At 36.2% G+C, this 18647-nt stretch overlaps 1 protein-coding gene across 1 annotated transcript in view; it reads left to right on the top strand.

Moving 5' to 3' along the window:
• The window catches only part of LOC115239624 (intraflagellar transport protein 80 homolog), a 95834-nt gene that overhangs the window by 46841 nt on the left and 30346 nt on the right, over window positions 1-18647 (top strand). The window contains exons 5-8 of the mRNA XM_029814232.1: window positions 2702-2865; window positions 9366-9566; window positions 12689-12839; window positions 18441-18612. Of these exons, the coding sequence (XP_029670092.1) occupies window positions 2702-2865; window positions 9366-9566; window positions 12689-12839; window positions 18441-18612 (688 nt within the window). The remainder of the gene's footprint in view (window positions 1-2701; window positions 2866-9365; window positions 9567-12688; window positions 12840-18440; window positions 18613-18647) is intronic.

Below are 18647 nucleotides of genomic sequence, written 5' to 3'. Positions count from 1 at the left end.
CTCCCCCCCCCCCCCCCAAATAAATAAAATATTTTGTATAATACATAAAATAATACTATTATATTGCGGATTTTATTACAAATAGTAAATCATACTCAATAACTACTTAATTCTTATTGCAATAACTTTGATCGCATCGATCACCAATTTCCAATTTACAAATGCCCCATGCCAAACTGATCGACTTGTTTTGAAATTAATCATAATGTTGCATCGGTTCGAAATATCCGAAATATCTTGAATGCGCGCGACACAACCGGCACTCGCCTACCACGTTATAAATAATAAATTCTCTTTTAAAAAAGAATTTTAATATCATTAATATCAACACAGAATTGAACTATACACAAAACACAGATCAGATGTCAGTCGCCGTAATCATAAATATGTCCGCACGGAATAACATCCATCGCGAGACTAAGATGGCGGCTCTTCACACAAGATGTCCGCCACAACCTGGTTTAAACAAACCCCCGGCAACGCGCTTGGAGACGATCTCTCGGAGACGGGCATACTTTCGATACAGAAATGAAATCCAGAGACGCAACAATAAGCTTAGCATGCCCGATCTGAAATAAAATTTTGCAAAAGATTATTAGAAATCATTATCAATATATTAATAAAAATATATGACTTATAATACGACCCGGGCATCTTAAGTTTTTATATGTCACTTTAATCTTAATCCTTTTCGTTCCGGGCCTATCTGGTAAAGTTTATGATTAATTTCAAAATTAGTGGATCAGTTTGGCACGGGGCACTTTTAAATTTGAAATTGGTGATCGATGTGATCGATGTTATAACAATAAGGGTTAAGTATAGTTTTATGATTTACTATTTGTAATAAAATCCGCAATATAATAGTGCTATTTTTTCCATGTATTATAATTTTCTGCGGTTAACGATTCAATCTTCATAGTCGCCAACATTTTTTATTATCACCTTGTATTATCTTTTATTGTCTAAATTTTATTTCGCGACTTCTTCATTCTTGCTTATTGAGTTTCACACACAATAGTTTTCCTGTATACACGCTATGTTACACATCGCAACCATATTTTCGTCGAATTTTTCACTCGTGATCGCAACTAGATTTTCAACATTCACGTTATGCGCACTCTGGGCCCATTACCTGTTATCAGAGTAAAGCACAACGCAGTAAATTCAAATACAATTATAACGTAATTTATTAGTGCGAGATTATACAATTACATGTTATTAACTTGTACCGCCATATTGAGAACAGACAAAAGAATGATGGAATAGAGAAATCAATAGATGAATAAAATATCGCGGCTTGCTAATTCGAATGGAGCTACTTCGTATCTCCAACAACATCCCTCCCCCCCCCCCCCCCAAATAAATAAAATATTTTGTATAATACATAAAATAATACTATTATATTGCGGATTTTATTACAAATAGTAAATCATACTCAATAACTACTTAATTCTTATTGCAATAACTTTGATCGCATCGATCACCAATTTCCAATTTACAAATGCCCCATGCCAAACTGATCGACTTGTTTTGAAATTAATCATAATGTTGCATCGGCGGGTCAATTTCGAAATATCTTGAATGCGCGCGACACAACCGGCACTCGCCTACCACGTTATAAATAATAAATTCTCTTTTAAAAAAGAATAAAATGAATTTTAATATCAACACAGAATTGAACTATACACAAAACACAGATCAGATGTCAGTCGCCGTAATCATAAATATGTCCGCACGGAATAACATCCATCGCGAGACTAAGATGGCGGCTCTTCACACAAGATGTCCGCCACAACCTGGTTTAAACAAACCCCCGGCAACGCGCTTGGAGACGATCTCTCGGAGACGGGCATACTTTCGATACAGAAATGAAATCCAGAGACGCAACAATAAGCTTAGCATGCCCGATCTGAAATAAAATTTTGCAAAAGATTATTAGAAATCATTATCAATATATTAATAAAAATATATGACTTATAATACGACCCGGGCATCTTAAGTTTTTATATGTCACTTTAATCTTAATCCTTTTCGTTCCGGGCCTATCTGGTAAAGTTTATGATTAATTTCAAAATTAGTGGATCAGTTTGGCACGGGGCACTTTTAAATTTGAAATTGGTGATCGATGTGATCGATGTTATAACAATAAGGGTTAAGTATAGTTTTATGATTTACTATTTGTAATAAAATCCGCAATATAATAGTGCTATTTTATGTATTATACAAAATATTTATTTGGGGGAGGAATAATATAATTTTTTAATAAAAATAAAATGCATTTTAATTTTCTCGAGAGAATCTATAATATTTCTATAAATGCAAGATTGATTTTATGACAAATATTATTTCAAATTACAAATCCTCACAAACTGAATTACTTCTAAGTACTTGGCTAGTTAACTATTGATTTCATATTTAGTGTTGATTTGTGATTTTTTAGGGATTTTTTATTTTTTTATAAGTTATTTTTTAGAGGTAAATATTTTTTTAAACTTTTTGTTGCGTACAAGTTGGGATATTTTTTTATGTATTTGGCGTACTTTCTTACCTTTTTATAATAATTTGTGTATAGCTTTTTTAGTTTATAACAACATATTATATTACACATAAATTATATTATTATAGATAAATAATGCAATTGATAATTACACTATTACACATAGATAGATTATCTTATTATTAATTACATACACTTTTCTAGGCATTTTCTAATTGTGGAGTTCAATACTATGTCATTGTACAATTACCAAGGTCGTTTATTGGGTACTCCAAGATGGAAAGGATTTACTGAAGAACCACTGTATACTCCTTGCTTATCATTGTGTGCAGATACCTTGGTCATAAGGAATCAAACTAATGAAAAATGTAAGATATACATTGTCTTATTAATCAGTTTCTTTGAACTAATTTTTTCCACGACGTACTAGAATTACTATCTGTTGCGCAACATTTGAATTATAGTTAGTGTTTTCAATACGATTATATCAAGGTTTTTAAGCAATTTGTTTATATTCAAAAGGTTAGAACCTATGCACTAAATAAAAGACTTGTGGTTTGTTCACAAAATGTATTTAAACCAAGATAGTACAGAGATTTTTCTGTCTTATGTGTTTCGTGACGTACACGATTACTAAAGGTCGGAAGCGACCAACTGATGTTATCGCTATCAATTTATACAATATTATTAGACTTTAGGAAAGGGATTCAGAGATCCCGATCGCAACACAATTCGGTCGCGAATTGTGTTCTGTTTTTTGGTTTACACATGTGTTGATATATTACAATAACTCAACTCTCTTGATATTTATTTTCTGAACGTTTGGTCAGTTTTTTAAGAACTTGATCATGAACTGTTTTCTTTTATTTATTGTGTATTATTATAATATTGATCTCTATAATATTAATCTTTACCATTATGAGTTATGGCAATTGTATAGAATACTATGCAAATAAAATTGTTTCAATTTTTTTACTTGTCATAATTTTAGAACAAAAAACTGTAAAATTTTATTTTTAATTAAACAAAAAACAATATTAATTTTTACATATTAATTAATGAAAACAATCTATGGGAACGAATGTGTCTTATGATTACAATCAGTCACATTCACAAATAACTCAAAAATTTTTTGAAGATTGAGAATCGTTAGGTAATGATCTACAAATGTGTTGATCATCTCTATATACAGAAGGGCTAATCTATCATAATATCTTATCTGTAAAAGTAATGTGGAAACAGATCAAATTATAACACGTATTTCTGTAAGATTTAGTAAACGAAAATATAATGACGAGATATTGATTTTGATCGATTTTGATTTTTGACGTTACAGTACAACTTTTTTTTATCTTGCGTTATTAGATATAAAAATGCTATGCATGCATATTGACTATAATATGTTCAGCATGTTGAAGTTGGTTAATTATAGCAGTGGATGCCTAGCATGTGCGCAAGCTGTTGGCAATCACTACGCGCACTCTCTTAGTAACTCTTTGCATTGTAAATTACACTTTTATCAAAGTTATGAATATGTCTTTCTACTCCGCGGACCTGGGTAGTATAGCGGCTGAAATGTTGTCTGCGTTTTTATCTCTTCTTTGACAGGACAACTGATTTGAGACATTTCGTGATGATGTATTGATTGCCTTCTTATCAATATTAACTGTAAACAAATAATTATTAATCCATGCTGATATTTTATATAAATCCGAGTATGGTGATTGGAAAGCTCTTTCGAAGACATCTTCTCGCATCTAGGCATGCAAGTAATTGTATAGATTCTGTGACAAAGGCTATATTAGAAAAGTTGTGCTAGCGGTAAATTTTCCTTATGCGCTCCTTGTGTCTCTTTATAAAGTTCTTTTAGATCTGTAGGTGCGACTTCCTCTTTCTTCCTTGAAAAAAATACACAGAGTAACGTCATATAGTAATTTCGTGAGCGATTCCTTAATATCTTCTTTTTAACAAATACGTCTAAGAGAATGGAAGTATTAAACACAATTTGATGCCAGCAGTCGAATAATCCATTCAAGACTAGATAATATACTGTTGTGCGGCTTTTCCTGCAGCCTATTGTATTGATTTGAGTATTAAAGAGAGCATTTTTAAATTAAGATTCTTGATCTGTAATGATCATAAGCGATGCTTTATATCTTGATATCCAATGCGAATAAAGTGATGTTATAGTCCACCCTAAAATTTTCTGTCATAATATAGCTTCTGGCCATCTCATAAATCTGCCAATCATAATCAACCAATATTTCATACCTTTGCTGATTTGTAGTGGTTTAGTCAAATCAAGATAGGTGTGTTAAAATCTTTGATCTTCTTCTTTAATCTCCTGGAATCAGATTCTATGCTATGAACTTTGATGCTGCCTCCGATTCTTCCGATTTATTTAACACTTGCGTACGAAAACCGTTCATGCGGCTTGGCAGTGAACGGAAGAAGAAGGAACAAAAGAAAAAAGGCTGATTCTACAACATAAAACAAATCCTCATGCTCCACACTTACATTGCGCATGCGTTTCTCATATAATGACTCATGTAGTGAGTGGCCCGCTGGCACCCTCTACAGGGTGGTTTAAAACAACCTGATGTCCTTGAAATGTCATTTTTGAGCGAATTCTGAGACGATCTTTTCTTTTACAAAATTTTATCCGAAGCTTATTTTTTGAGTTATACCGCGTGCAAGATATCCGTTCTCGCGAGAGCCTCTAGCAAGAAGCTCTACAAGATTTCCGATACGCGTCGAAGGCAGTCAACAGGACATTTTGAAGATTTCCGTCGGAGTCGCGGAATACGTACCGTCGCTCGCTCCTATTATTCAAAATTAAACGAGTATTGAAAACAATCTGCAATCGAGTATTTTCTGAACATCTCCTTATCCTCCAGCGGATTTACGGATTCGCGTTACACACCGCTTCTCGCTCATCTCTGAGCGTTTCTCAAGATTCGGGCGATCTCGTCGAGGTCGACTCCCGAACATAATTGAAAATAGTTAGCTACTTATGAATTCGGTACAACGGACAGATAAGAATGGCGCAACACATCACGAGACTCACTTTACAATTTCACAGCGAATATCACTGGAAGTATTATTGTGTTTACTACAGTACTTTATTATCACTCGCAAATATCAATTGTCACACAAATTAAGGCATAAAATTCCACGATAAATGATATCTATTGTAAAATTGTGAAGTAAGTCTCGTGACGCGTTGCGCCGTTCCTATCTGCCCGTTGTACCGGACTTGTAAGTAGCTAACTATTTTCAATTATAACTCAAAAACTAGGCTTCGGACAAAATTTTGTAAAAGAAAAAATCGTCTCAGAATTTGCTCAAGAATATGACATTTCAAGGACATCAGATTGTTTTGAATCACTCTGTATATCAGATATAAATATATTGTTGCGTCCCTGCGGGTCGTCTAAGACGGTTATTCATGAATCTGCTGTATTTGTATATTAATAAGTAATATACTGTTGCGTTCCTGCGGGTCGTCTAAGGCGGTTATTCATGAATCTGCTGTATTCGTCTCCGGGAGAACGTTGCTAAGCGTTGTTGTTAAACAACGTCGGACATTTTGGGAGAGATCGGCCATCTTGAGTCTCGCGACGGATGTCATTCCGGGCGGACATATTTGAGATACGATTACCGTTATTACCCGTTCTGTGTTCCTTGTTCATTTGTGTGTTCTGTGTTATTATTAAAGTTCCTTTTGTTCTTTTAAAAGAGTGTTAATCATTTACGTCGCGGTATTCGAGTGCTGTTTGTGTCGCGCGTGTTCGAGTATTATCGAAGTCGACGCGCGGACGCAACAATATACTCGTATATTGCTCTAACAATATCATACGTCTTATCGTCGCCATACTGAAAACTCGCTCAAAACTGTAGCGGGATTGTAAGCGCCCCCAATAATACGGTCCACAAATTTAACGGCCTTTGTTGGTGTCCAGACGGCTCGTCTTAATTAGAATGATTTTATGCTGATGATTTTCTGAGATGTTGTCGAAACCTGCTATTGATCGCCGAGGTATAGCACGAGGAGTGCTTCTTTGGCGTCTGTCAGAAGCGCGGCTCAGCATAGTCCGGGCTCCTCGCGCGAGGATCTGCTTGAAATCCCTGATGCCACGCAACGCGCGCGCGAGTTCTGGTCACGCTATAACGGGCTGATCTAATATGTTCAAATATTTAGCTATCGAATCACTCGATTCTTGTTCTCTGAAAATTGCCGGTGATTGACGATACAATTCCTCTACTTTGTCTGGCGTCCTTGAGCCGTAACGAGGTTTATAGCAACAAGTCACTCGATGATCTTTCCTCGTCGGTGCTTATTCTAGCGTTGAGGCTCCCGGTATTATATAAAATAAAGTAATCAGAATTATGATAATTGCCGGAATATAATTTTAATTAAGCCGCCCCTCTGGAGATTTTGGCATGGTATTTCGCAATTTTATTTTTTTATAATTATCGCAATTTTCGTTTAGCGCAGCCGCTCAACACATGTTTCGCGATCATGTGGGGAGGGGAAGGCGGATGCACAACGTCACATTTCTTTTGCCCGGAGAGACCGTATCAGTGTCGATCACTCTCAGTATTCATATACTATCACTTTAAGTTTTAAAAATCTCGGTTCGGGTGTTGAAGAGCGATCGAAGCCTCCAGAGATAAGGCCAGACCATAAAGAGAACAATTTCCAACATGACAGACGTGATAAAGACGAATGCGATAATCCAAAGGAACCAAATTAGCGAAGACTTCTGTCTCTCTGCAGTTGGGACGCCAAAACGCTAACGCAAAACTTTACGAACCCACGGCTTCACGATAGGGTGCAGTCTGTCACTCGCATTTACATCGCGAGAGAAAAGAGCGTAAAGAAAACACATTGACTTATTGTTAAAGTGATTATACCTTCGTCTTCGACAGCACTAAATGCAATAGGAAATCCTAAGAGACGAAGTGAGCATTACACGTTATGGCAAAATATGCCGATATAGTTATCTGTCAACAACACGCGCAGAGCTCCCCAATGGTGAACAATTAATTCGTCGATAGCTTTCCGGATCTTTTTACAAGATCGCCCTATGCAGCGGGCAACACTCTATCCATTTTGTTAAAAGATCTTGTAACACGAAGAAGTACACGTGGCCATTCCGGCTGGCTGGGAAAGCTCCCATATTATTTGCAGAAATTATTGTCCATGGAGTTTTAACTTTTCTCCCCATTAAATCGACGGGGACATCTTACTCGATTTTTATATGTTGGCCAACGTCACACATCCAAATACACTCACAATTTCTCTGAACATTTGCGGCCAAAAATATTGCATGGCAACGTACTGGTACTTTTTCTCGACGCCAAAGTGATCAGTTTGAGGCATGTTATGTCTTCTTGATGATATCAAAACGCACTTTCTTTGGAAGCACGAGCTTCCACATTTTTTACCATTTGCAACATTACATACAGCGTTTGATCTCCAAAAATATAATCGATCGTCCTGAATTCTCCATCCCGGATATTAACACGGCTGTCTTTATTACTTACTTTGCGCGTGCGCATCATATTACTCGTCACCGGTCACCGCGGTAGCGCACAATTCCTCGGCGGGCTTATAAATTTGCGGCAGCGCATTGGAAACGTGATGCAACATTTTGTTATGCTTTGGGTGAGGCATGGGATTTTCGGGATTGTGCGCCGGATTAGAATTGGGAATTTTGGGAAATTACGCTTAGAAATACTCACCAGTTTTATAGCAGAAATAGTAGTATATTTGTAATTTTCTCTAATATAGTTTGTTTAATGGACTTCTCTAGTATAATGTTTTGATAATCCTTACTCCGGATTATGTCTCGCGTTTATCACAGCATCGGATGTCTTCGCGTGTGTGGGACTTAGATTACATGACAACTCGCGAGACTGATGCGTGTCCGTAACTCATAGTATAATTCACAATTTGGTAATTACGAATGCCTGTCTTATAGCGCACTTATAATTTAAAAATTACGACTGCCCGCCGCCCGTTCGCGGTGAGTGATTTTATTGTCTCCCCTTCGATTATTTATTGATTGTCTTTTTGACTGACTTTTCACTAAAGACTCCTGTTTATATTCCCATTTTAGTTTACGCCCTCTGTTAGACCGAAAGTCCAACAAATAAAAGTTCTTGTTAGATTATGTCAGGACTTTTTCTTACCTTCTTTGTTGAGTAATTAGAAAAATGTAACAAATGATTTTATTGGGTTTGTCTGCGAATATAATAAAAGAGCGTCTCCCAAAAGTAGGAAAGCCTAGGATTCTAGGTGTCAGCGGCGACGTTTATGCACAAGTTATATTTTAACTATGTGCGCGATGTACTTGTTAAAGATAAGGGGCTTGACTTTTACTACCTTCTTATGACTATGATAATGCATATGTTGCCTTTATCAGACGACTGCACGTCCCGTTTCGCGTGATTTAGTTTTTTCTTCGTAATTGTCTTTTGTTTTTTTTTGTTTTTTAGAATTTTAGGTTTTTTAGATTTTATGAAGTTCATTGTGGTGGGATTCATTAGTTTTGTCTAGCTTTCCCAAACTCCGCTGTCGTCTAGTCGGCATTGAAATATGAATATTAAATGTAACCGGATGTTGCAGTCTCCGAAATCTTACTATTTTATGATGTTCAAGTATTTAAATGATATTTTCTGAGTGGTATTTTCCGACTCGCTTGCTATATTTTGATTAATGCATTTTTGACGTTTATACTTTTCTTAAAAACCGTGCTTGAATCGTAGGAAAGAAAAGAATCGTGAAGTTCACGACACAGCAATATTTAAAAAATATTATTTAAAAATAAGAATTTTTATAAGATATTTATTTATTTTTCAGTACTACATATCTTGGAGATATCTTATAACAAGCCGATAGTAGAGGGTCAATCATATTCACATCTGCACGGTGTGATGCAACTGGCACTAAGTTATATTAGCATAAAGGATCGACACACACAGTTAGCATTAATAGATGTCAACAAAGATCTGTTTTTAATTGCAATAAGGACTACAGGTTTCGAGAGAGTTTGCAAAATAGGTATGAATAAATATATATATATGGTGACCTGAAAATCTTCGAAGCGCCTTACCACAGAAAAATTATTACTAGCATATTGTGGTCCTCTTGATGCCGTACAACTTTCGTAATTAAAATACGAAGATCATTTCATAAGTAATACACAATGTGGTAACGCCGCGGATTGGATGATGGAATCCCAACGAAATTTTTAGGCAGAGTAGTGGAGATTTGAAGCAAAGATGCATTGTCCAGGCGAGTCTGTTTTTGTGCAGCAGTCAAAAAGTAAGAAATCCATTGAGCCGAAATTTTTCTTTTCTGTAAATCGTTCGTCAAAATACGAAATACTGTCTGATCACCATAAACTTTACGCAAAGCATTGTGAATGTCCATTGGATTTTTGGCCACGTAAAGTTTCAATCTTTACGATCGTTGATCTTCACGCGTCACAGTATCTAAGGCGTCTGCAGAGGCCCTTTCTAACACTCGTCAATTCACAATGAACACGCACTATAGAAGTTTTTAAGCCACGTATTGCTTCGTCAAATCCTCCATTACAACTGTTCATTTCGTTGGGATAGCATCATCCAATCCGCGGCGTTACCACATTGTACTTATGAAATGATCCTCGTATTTTCATATTTCTAAAAATAGCGGAAATATTCCAGATGGACAAAGTTATTGCTCCATTCTGTACACACACAGAGGCGCGCGCGCGCACACACACACATATATACATACAATGTACTGCGACGACTTTTACTTCCGTCTCGCGGTCAAACGATAGACGCGATCGCCGTTCCGATCTCTCCGCGGATGTACGTTGCGCCGTCGAACAAGAGCTAATTCGCCGAACGGGAGATGCAGGATAGTCGTTGACAAAAACGAAACGGATCGGATAAAGAATAACGCGCTGGGTAGGAACGGGATGTTAGGAGTTCCGTGCGTACCGTGACGAGATCCGAAAGATAATCGCGAAAGTCGAACTTGGGCGCCAGATACGATCTTTCACGTATCAATTCGCGAAACGCACGAAATAAGCGCGAGACAGCCGCGAAAGAAATCGTCGGGATTCGCCACGGGCTGATTAGCTCGCCTAACGGTAGAGGGGCAAGGCGAGTGTTGATCTAACGCGATAATTTATGCAAGAGGCGACAGATATCACAAGGAGCGACAAACACAACTGAAAATAAACTCGATAATTAAACAAAGAAACAACAGATTTATTATAATAGCGGGAGCCTAAGCTCCGTGAGAATAGCAATGATAAAGACTGCGCGGATATTCGGCTGCGGTAAAAAGAAACGCGGGGGCGAGACTGGATATTAGACACGGGGCGCGAAACCCCGGAGGATGTACGCTGCTGTCGGCCCGTAGATCGGCCGTAACTCTTTCTCAGCGTTAACTACGCCTCGCACCGCGGAGTTGACAAATAATTAGTTACGATGTTGATTCGGGAGATAACCCGATTCGATTCTCGATATCAATCCGTTGACGGCGACCATATCGCCCGCTATGGTTACTTACAAACTAACGCGCAACCTATAACTAACAAGCAATTAACGCAACGCGAACATACTTAGATTCGGACAGACGCATCAAACACTCAGCACACGCTCTCGCTATTCCGACGAGAATCGCGAGGACACTTACATGAAACTCGAAGCACATTCCCTCAATTCACGCAATGATCGCGAAAGAAATTCACACCAAGAGTGTACGCAAATTTTAGACGCGAAGATTCCTAAACGAAATACAAAAGGACATAATTCACGCAACCGACACACACACTCGGACGACGGACATTTTATACAGTCGAGACTTACGCGCTAAACGTGCGAGAACCGACATACGCAGTACACGGAATCCGAATCTCCAGATAGACGACACACGGTTTATTAAAACGCGAGGTAATGTCTCGATCCGCGGAAACCGATACTCTCGAGGCTCCGGGGCCCGAATCGCTTGACGACATGGCCGTGATGCGAAAAGCTACACTAACGAATCGGGCTTCGCCCGTACACCAAGGCACGAATTCACGGCGACAACGACAGAGCGGAACGATTTCCGGGCGCGATCGCGCGTGGTTAAATTGGCGGAGGATAACCTCATCGGTACTTTTCCCCTCGTCGGGAGGGCCCGGGGTGATGACGTCCTCTCGCTTCACAGGTGGTCCGCCCTCGGAGAACGCCGAGGTCCTCTCCGTCCGCAGCCGCAATCGCTCTCGCCAACAAGAGATCTCTCGCTCTCGGCTTGCTCTCGAAACGCTCGCCCGCACTCGCAGGCTTGCGCCAGTCTGACCCCGGATCATTGCGATCCAGAATCGATACCTGTGGGCCAGCCGGGGCTGCGCACACGGGGTGCGTATTATCGCGACCAATCACGCGTTATCACGCGCTGTGGCCGGCGGGCGGCTCGCTCACGATCGTATTAGGGGTGCGCGCGCCCTCGTTATTGCGAATAATATTTTGCTGGGGCCCGCTCAGCGGGCCCGTTGCAGGGTTCAGATCGTACGGCTTGGCCGGAAGTAGGATTATGACCGTCGTGGCTGTCTTTTCCTGCAGGCCGCGTCCCGCCGCGGCAGCATCCCTGCGGTACCTCCTCGGGGATCGGCTTCGCACGGTCCTGGGTCCTTGCGCGAGGATTCACTCGTTGTCTCGTGCGTCGCGCATCACGTGTGCACCTCCTGATCTCGTCGCGACGTTGAAATATTTCCGCTGCTTGTTTATATGGGTGAAATGCTGGCTCATCTCCCCTCGAAGGTCGCTCAGGTTTTATAAGAGATGCTTCCGGACGTCGAACTTCGATCTCCCGCCATCTCCTCCGATGAGGCTCCCAAATTAATTATTATAATAACGAAATTAATATCGGAACAAAATCTCGGTTAAAAACGCCTCTCTGGAGGCTACGGTACGATTCTCGCAATTATTCGACTGGCGCGGCCCTTTCGCCCGCGCTTTGCGTTCGGAGAGGGATTCGGCGGACGCGCGCGAGACGGCAACGTCACAGTATATGTATGTATATGTATGTTGTGTGTATATAAAAGTATATTATTACTAATATAATTAGAAATATCAATATAAAATTAGTAAGATTATAATAGTTTATTAATGACTTTCTTAAAGAGCATATGTATGTTCCAGCTGCAATGGCGCAAAATATTGTATGGGCAACTGATGCAAATGTATTAGCTGCAATGCTAGATACTAATTTGTCGGTATGGTTATGTCCTAATTGTGTTCATTATAGTGATCGCAAAGTGATACGGCGAACGCGAATTGATAAAGAAAGCAGGTACTGTTCATGATTTAAATAATATATTATTTTAATATTTGTAACAAATTGATAATTATTAGTGCATCGGATAAAAACGCATAGAAGGTCACACCTTACCGATTTAATTACCACTTGGATATGTTGTAGGGGAGATTGTTCTGAGTTAAAATTCCCCGCAAAAATCAAATGGGGAACAGCATTGTTTTAAAAGATAACAAATTAAAATTTGGCAATTTTAATGCTTTTCCTTAGGTATTTTATTACAAACAGTGACGTTTATTTACATCCTACTGACCTTCTAACTAGAAAAAGCTTTTGTTTACATTACTTAAAGGATTAATGTTTATGGTGTGAAGCAACTGCCGATTTAAATCGTGAATGTATGCTTTTTATGTGTCACGCTGTAAGATATGAACAACGCGGATATAAAAAACAATATAAAGTATTGTGTAATTTTACAGTAAGTCCACTTCATAACACGCATGGTTCTCGCACTTTCATTTGAGCATACAAGATACATGTAGATTTATTGCATTGCTTTTTAATGACAACTCTCCTCGATACGCATTCTTCAAGGATGAGCTTAATATTCAAGCTCACACTGTTGTCAATTAGTCAAATTTTTGTAGCAAAGTATTTTTTATTATATTTCTACTTGGAATATGAATTTTTTGTTTTTGTATTTGAAAATTCTTTTTCAGTTTTGTCTTGATTAAATAGAAGACAATAGTGAAATATTAGGAGGAGAAGGCAATATAGTAGAAATAGATGAAGCTAAAATTGGGAAACAAGTTTGAGAAAGATCGATTTATTACAGGGCAGTGAATTTTTGGCGGTTTTGAGAGTGAAACAGAAATTGTTTGTCGAGTGTATGTCTGATCGATCAGCAGAGACATAATTAACAGTGATACAAAAATAGATCAAGCATGGTACAATTATTATGTGAGACTGTTGGAAAACATATAATTGCCTTAACACCGAAAGATATAAACATTTAATTGTCAACTATTCATATAGTTTCGATGATCTTGATACTAAATATAAAGTTCATACTTATAATATTGAGAGAGCATAGAGAAATACTCGTGGTAACATCTCACGATATGGCTTTCCCAAAAAAGATTACGCCGGTTATATCGTAGAGTTTCTTTTTAAACAAAAATTTTCATTTAAAAAACGTATAAAAAGCATTTTTTGATATCATGACAAAAGATTATCTGCCTTTGCCGTAATAAAAAATAAATAAATGAAATGTGTTTATACATGTAGCTTGTTGAAACTTTGGCATTTCCTAATTACTCGTGAGAATAATTAGTAATTGTGGAATGAAAAATTCACTAAGAGAGTAAAAAGATTCACTTAATATTGCACAAGACTTTTATTTATTCTGAATCTCTTCTTAGAAACTGTCGTAACTATCAATAGAAACAAGAGAAGAAGTTTTTCTAACTCATTACCAACTTAAAAGTAAATAATATTATATTCAAACGTGCTGACATCTGTTTTAAACTAGAAAAATAATAAAGAGAACTGAGAGTACATTTCTAACATTAAAAAAGTTGAATTAAACATACTTTTCTTAACATAGTTTATTTTCCTCATTTCTTCTCATAAGTTCTAAAATGAAAAGCATTATTTATCAAATGCATGGGGGTGAGGTCCAAACTCGTAATTGTTTGGCAATATTTAAAAATTATATATTCTGAATAATGCTTCATTTCTCGGAAAAAGGTTGGGTTAGGTTAAAATCTTTTGGATTGGAGATGCAGGAGGAGAGACTCTGTCCCTCCCACGTATGACAGTCGTAAACAGATTTTTACAATCAAAAAATAACAGATTATACCGTACACGAACTTTACTGACAAATTTTTTATATCCCCTAAACCAATGGCGCCTCTACTTAAGTTTTGCAGAAAATTACTCAGAACAACCTCCCCTACAACATATCTAAATGACGATTAAATCGATGAGATGTGACCTTTCATGCACTTATACCGTGCATCGAATACCTTTTACATAATTCTAAAATAGTCCCAGAGTCATTAAATGTTTCTTTAAACGTAAAGTCATTGGTTGACTTTACGCTTAAAAAAACATTGACTTGGTTACTTCTTTAGATATTTGAAAAATAATTTTTTTTTGTGACGAAATAGCGGGAATATATTGCATTTTATTGATTTTTTATTATTAAATGTATATATATATTTGTAGAGAATTAACTTTAAAACCAAAATTGAATTAAAATAATTTTTTTTAAATGAACTAAAAAATTATTGTCATTTATTGTTCTCTTAAAAGTTTAGTTCAATAAAAAATAGAATTTAAAAATAGTTTTGAATAGAATTTTAAGTAATTTATAGAGAAAAGAATATTTGATAGTTTTTGAACACTTTTTATCTAGCTATGTGGAAATAAGAACCAGTTTTTAAAACGTGAGATGTATACATTTTTTATTACTACATATGTTACGAGAGAATAATATTTTAAGATGTGTGTGTGTATGTGTATATATGTATGTGCGCGAGGGCATACGCGTGTGCGCATATGTGTGCGTGCATGTGTACGCGTGTGCGTGTGTGAGCGTGTGTATGTGCGTGCGTGCTTGTGTGTGTTCTACTAATATTCTTGACCTTAGTTTTAGCTATACCCAGACAGCACATGATATCATTTTTAAATATATTCTATACTTATATTAAATATACTATAGATATATACGTAATATGTACCAAGAACGTCCCTATACATCTTTTATAGTATATATTATTTCTGTGACAATGTTCTAACAGATACAAAAAATAGCGATAAATTTTTGTTGTGACACCTAGAAATCTACCTATATCAGCAAGACATTTTTTTGAGTGTATATTCTCAGGATATATTTTTGAGCACATATATTTCCTCTACTTACATGTTCCTCTACTTTACCGCTAAGTAGCGAAACATGACAAAACTATCTTATATTTAATCATATTCCGACACACTATAGATTATATGTTAAATTTATTAATAAAGATAAGAAAAAATATTTTTAATTTTATCTTACGAAATATTTTGATGGTTAAAAATTAACACCTGTTTTCACGACTGTAAACAATTAATTGTGATACTCTTTCATAAATATATAAAATAAACCGGTCTCTACCGTGAGAGGCAGCATGACAGCATATGAAGGCCAGAAATAGTACTCGTATTCTGTCTCTTTCTATTGGCGCGTGGTGAGGACTAGGAGAAGGTGAAGATAAAGCAACGGTCTAAATGCCTTCTTTCATGTATTCCTCTCATTCGCTTTTATTTCTACTACTCTTACTTAAGTAAGAACAGAAATAGTATTGTAGAGATCGCTGTCCTTCATAGTGCCACGCTACCTCTTACAGCAAAAGTCAGTCTATTCTATATAGCTATGTACTCTCTCTAACATATCAATACATTTCAATATTCAAAATGGAACCTAATGGTTATTGTTACTATAATTACTGATAGATTGCTACAATACTTTTAGAAATAATTCATTTCGTATTACTATCCTGTTTCATATTCTGATCTTTTCTTCTATATATGGTGTTATTTTATATTTTTATAAATCTAATTATTATACAAGGAATTACAAAAATATATCCGGAAATATTAATTAAAGAAGATTTATGAAAAATATATCGTTATTGTTATATTATTATTTTCGTTACATAACAGGTGTTCAGAACCACTAGATATTCTTTTAACTTATTTTGACTAACATGTGTGTGGACGAATTTTTTTAGTGAAAATATCGAGGAAAATTGTCATTTATATCATTTTTTAATTTATAATATTATATATATCTCTAATTAAAATTCTACTCTCTTTTCTAATTAAAATCTTTTTTTGGAAATAATGTAGAATAAAGCCTTTTCTGAATTTTGACAAATATGATCGGATTTCTCAGTAAAACTCTTTGTTGTGACTCCAACAGTGATAATCAGTCGGGGGAGCCCGTCCCTCATCACCCCTACCCCCAAGAAAACCGAAAAACCCCAAAAAATATCAAAGCAAAACGAGGTCCACCCCACAACCCAAACCAAATTTTAGTTTTAAATCAGAAATAGGTTTGGGTTAGGTTATATCTTTCGGAAGTGGAGCCCCCCGTAGGGGGCCGGAACCCACTGTGTTTACGCATATACTTTACAAAGCAAAGCAAGGTCCACCCCACAATTGTTGTGTAGACGGGAAAGTGTATGCGTGGACGCAGTGGGTTCCGCCCCTCTCCTCCCTTACGGGGAGCGCCATTTCCGGAAGATATAACCTAACCCAAACCTATTTCTGATTTAAAACTAAAATTTGGTTTGGGTTGTGGGATGGACCTCGCTTTGCTTTGATAATTTTTGGGGTTTTCCGGTTTTTTTGGGCGGTAGGGGGGATGGGCTCCCTCCACTGATTATCACTGTTGGAGTCACAACAAAAAGTTTTACCGAGAGATCCGATCATATTTGTCAAAATTCAGAAAAGGCCTTATTCTACATAATTATCCTTTTTTTGTTCGAAGGTGACAAAAACAATCAAAAGCCAACGCGATAATTTGTGCGCATATGTTTTATTATAATCAAATTATATTGATATTTTAACTAAGTGATAGACACAATCACAAAAAGCGTACGTTTTGGTCCTTTTTTTGGATCATTTTCAGTGCAATTACACATTAATGTAGTATATTTTATCGGGCAGTCTCTTTCTATCTTGAAAATCCGTTCCATACAACATTTACCTTCTGACAACATGGGTGACTCACGTGTTCTGCGTATTATTACTATTACATTTTTGATATAATATATTCCATATTTGATATAATATATTCCTTTGTAACTACGCTAAAGATGGTCCAAAAAAGGACCAAAACGTACGCTTTTTGTGATTGTATCTATCACTTATTGTTAGTTAAAATATCAATGTAATTTGATTATAATAAAACATATGCGCACAAATTATCGCGCTGGCTCTTGATTGCCTTTTGTCTCCTTCGTATGATATATTCACAAGAGCTTTTATTAGTTTATTAAAATCGTTTTCTATATTATATAATATAGATAAAGTCTATTTAAAACTTTGGTAAACCTGCATTTATTAAAGTTTCTTCATTAATAACTTTTTAATAAACTACGAGCCACGGCTATGATCTTTTGAAGGTCACTCAGGATGATGACCTTGACAACATATGTCAAGGTCAAGATCATACGAGAGGGTCCCCTTTTATGCAGGTTTACCAAAACTTCATTTATAAAATATTATCTGCTGATTTATATTTGCTTTGCTAAATTTTAATTTATACAAAATTCCTTATCTTGTATTATTAATTACTTCAATTATAAATACCTCTATAGTTTTACTAAGAAAAAATTAATTTCAAGTTGCTTAAAGAATATGCAATGAAAAAAAATATTACAAAATATATAATATGATATGATATATACAATTATTTATTATATCAAACCAAGACTGACAATCTATGCTCTTCTTGTACAGTATATAAAATCTTATTCATATTGTATTTAATTTTATCTTCTATAATTTAATCTTTTGGTTTTTATTTCCGCATTTTAAATTTTATTTTAATTATTTTCATTAATATATATTCTTTTCATAACGCAGTGAATTTGGAAAACAGCCCAGCATTGTCAGTGTTCGTAATGGCATGGTCATGGTTAGACGTGGAGATGGTGCTATTGTGGCTACCTTATTTTATAATTTATTTAAAAACTTATATGAACATACATCAAACAAAAGATTGAAAGAAGCGCTTTCTATTTGTCGTATAGCTCAGGTAATATCCTCCATACAATATATATATATATATAT

The sequence above is a fragment of the Formica exsecta genome, unplaced genomic scaffold, assembly GCF_003651465.1.
Source record: "Formica exsecta isolate Colony F162 unplaced genomic scaffold, ASM365146v1 scaffold392, whole genome shotgun sequence".
Lineage (NCBI taxonomy): Eukaryota > Metazoa > Arthropoda > Insecta > Hymenoptera > Formicidae > Formica > Formica exsecta.
Note: the sequence above shows the minus strand (reverse complement) of the source record. Positions and strands in the feature narration are given on the sequence as shown.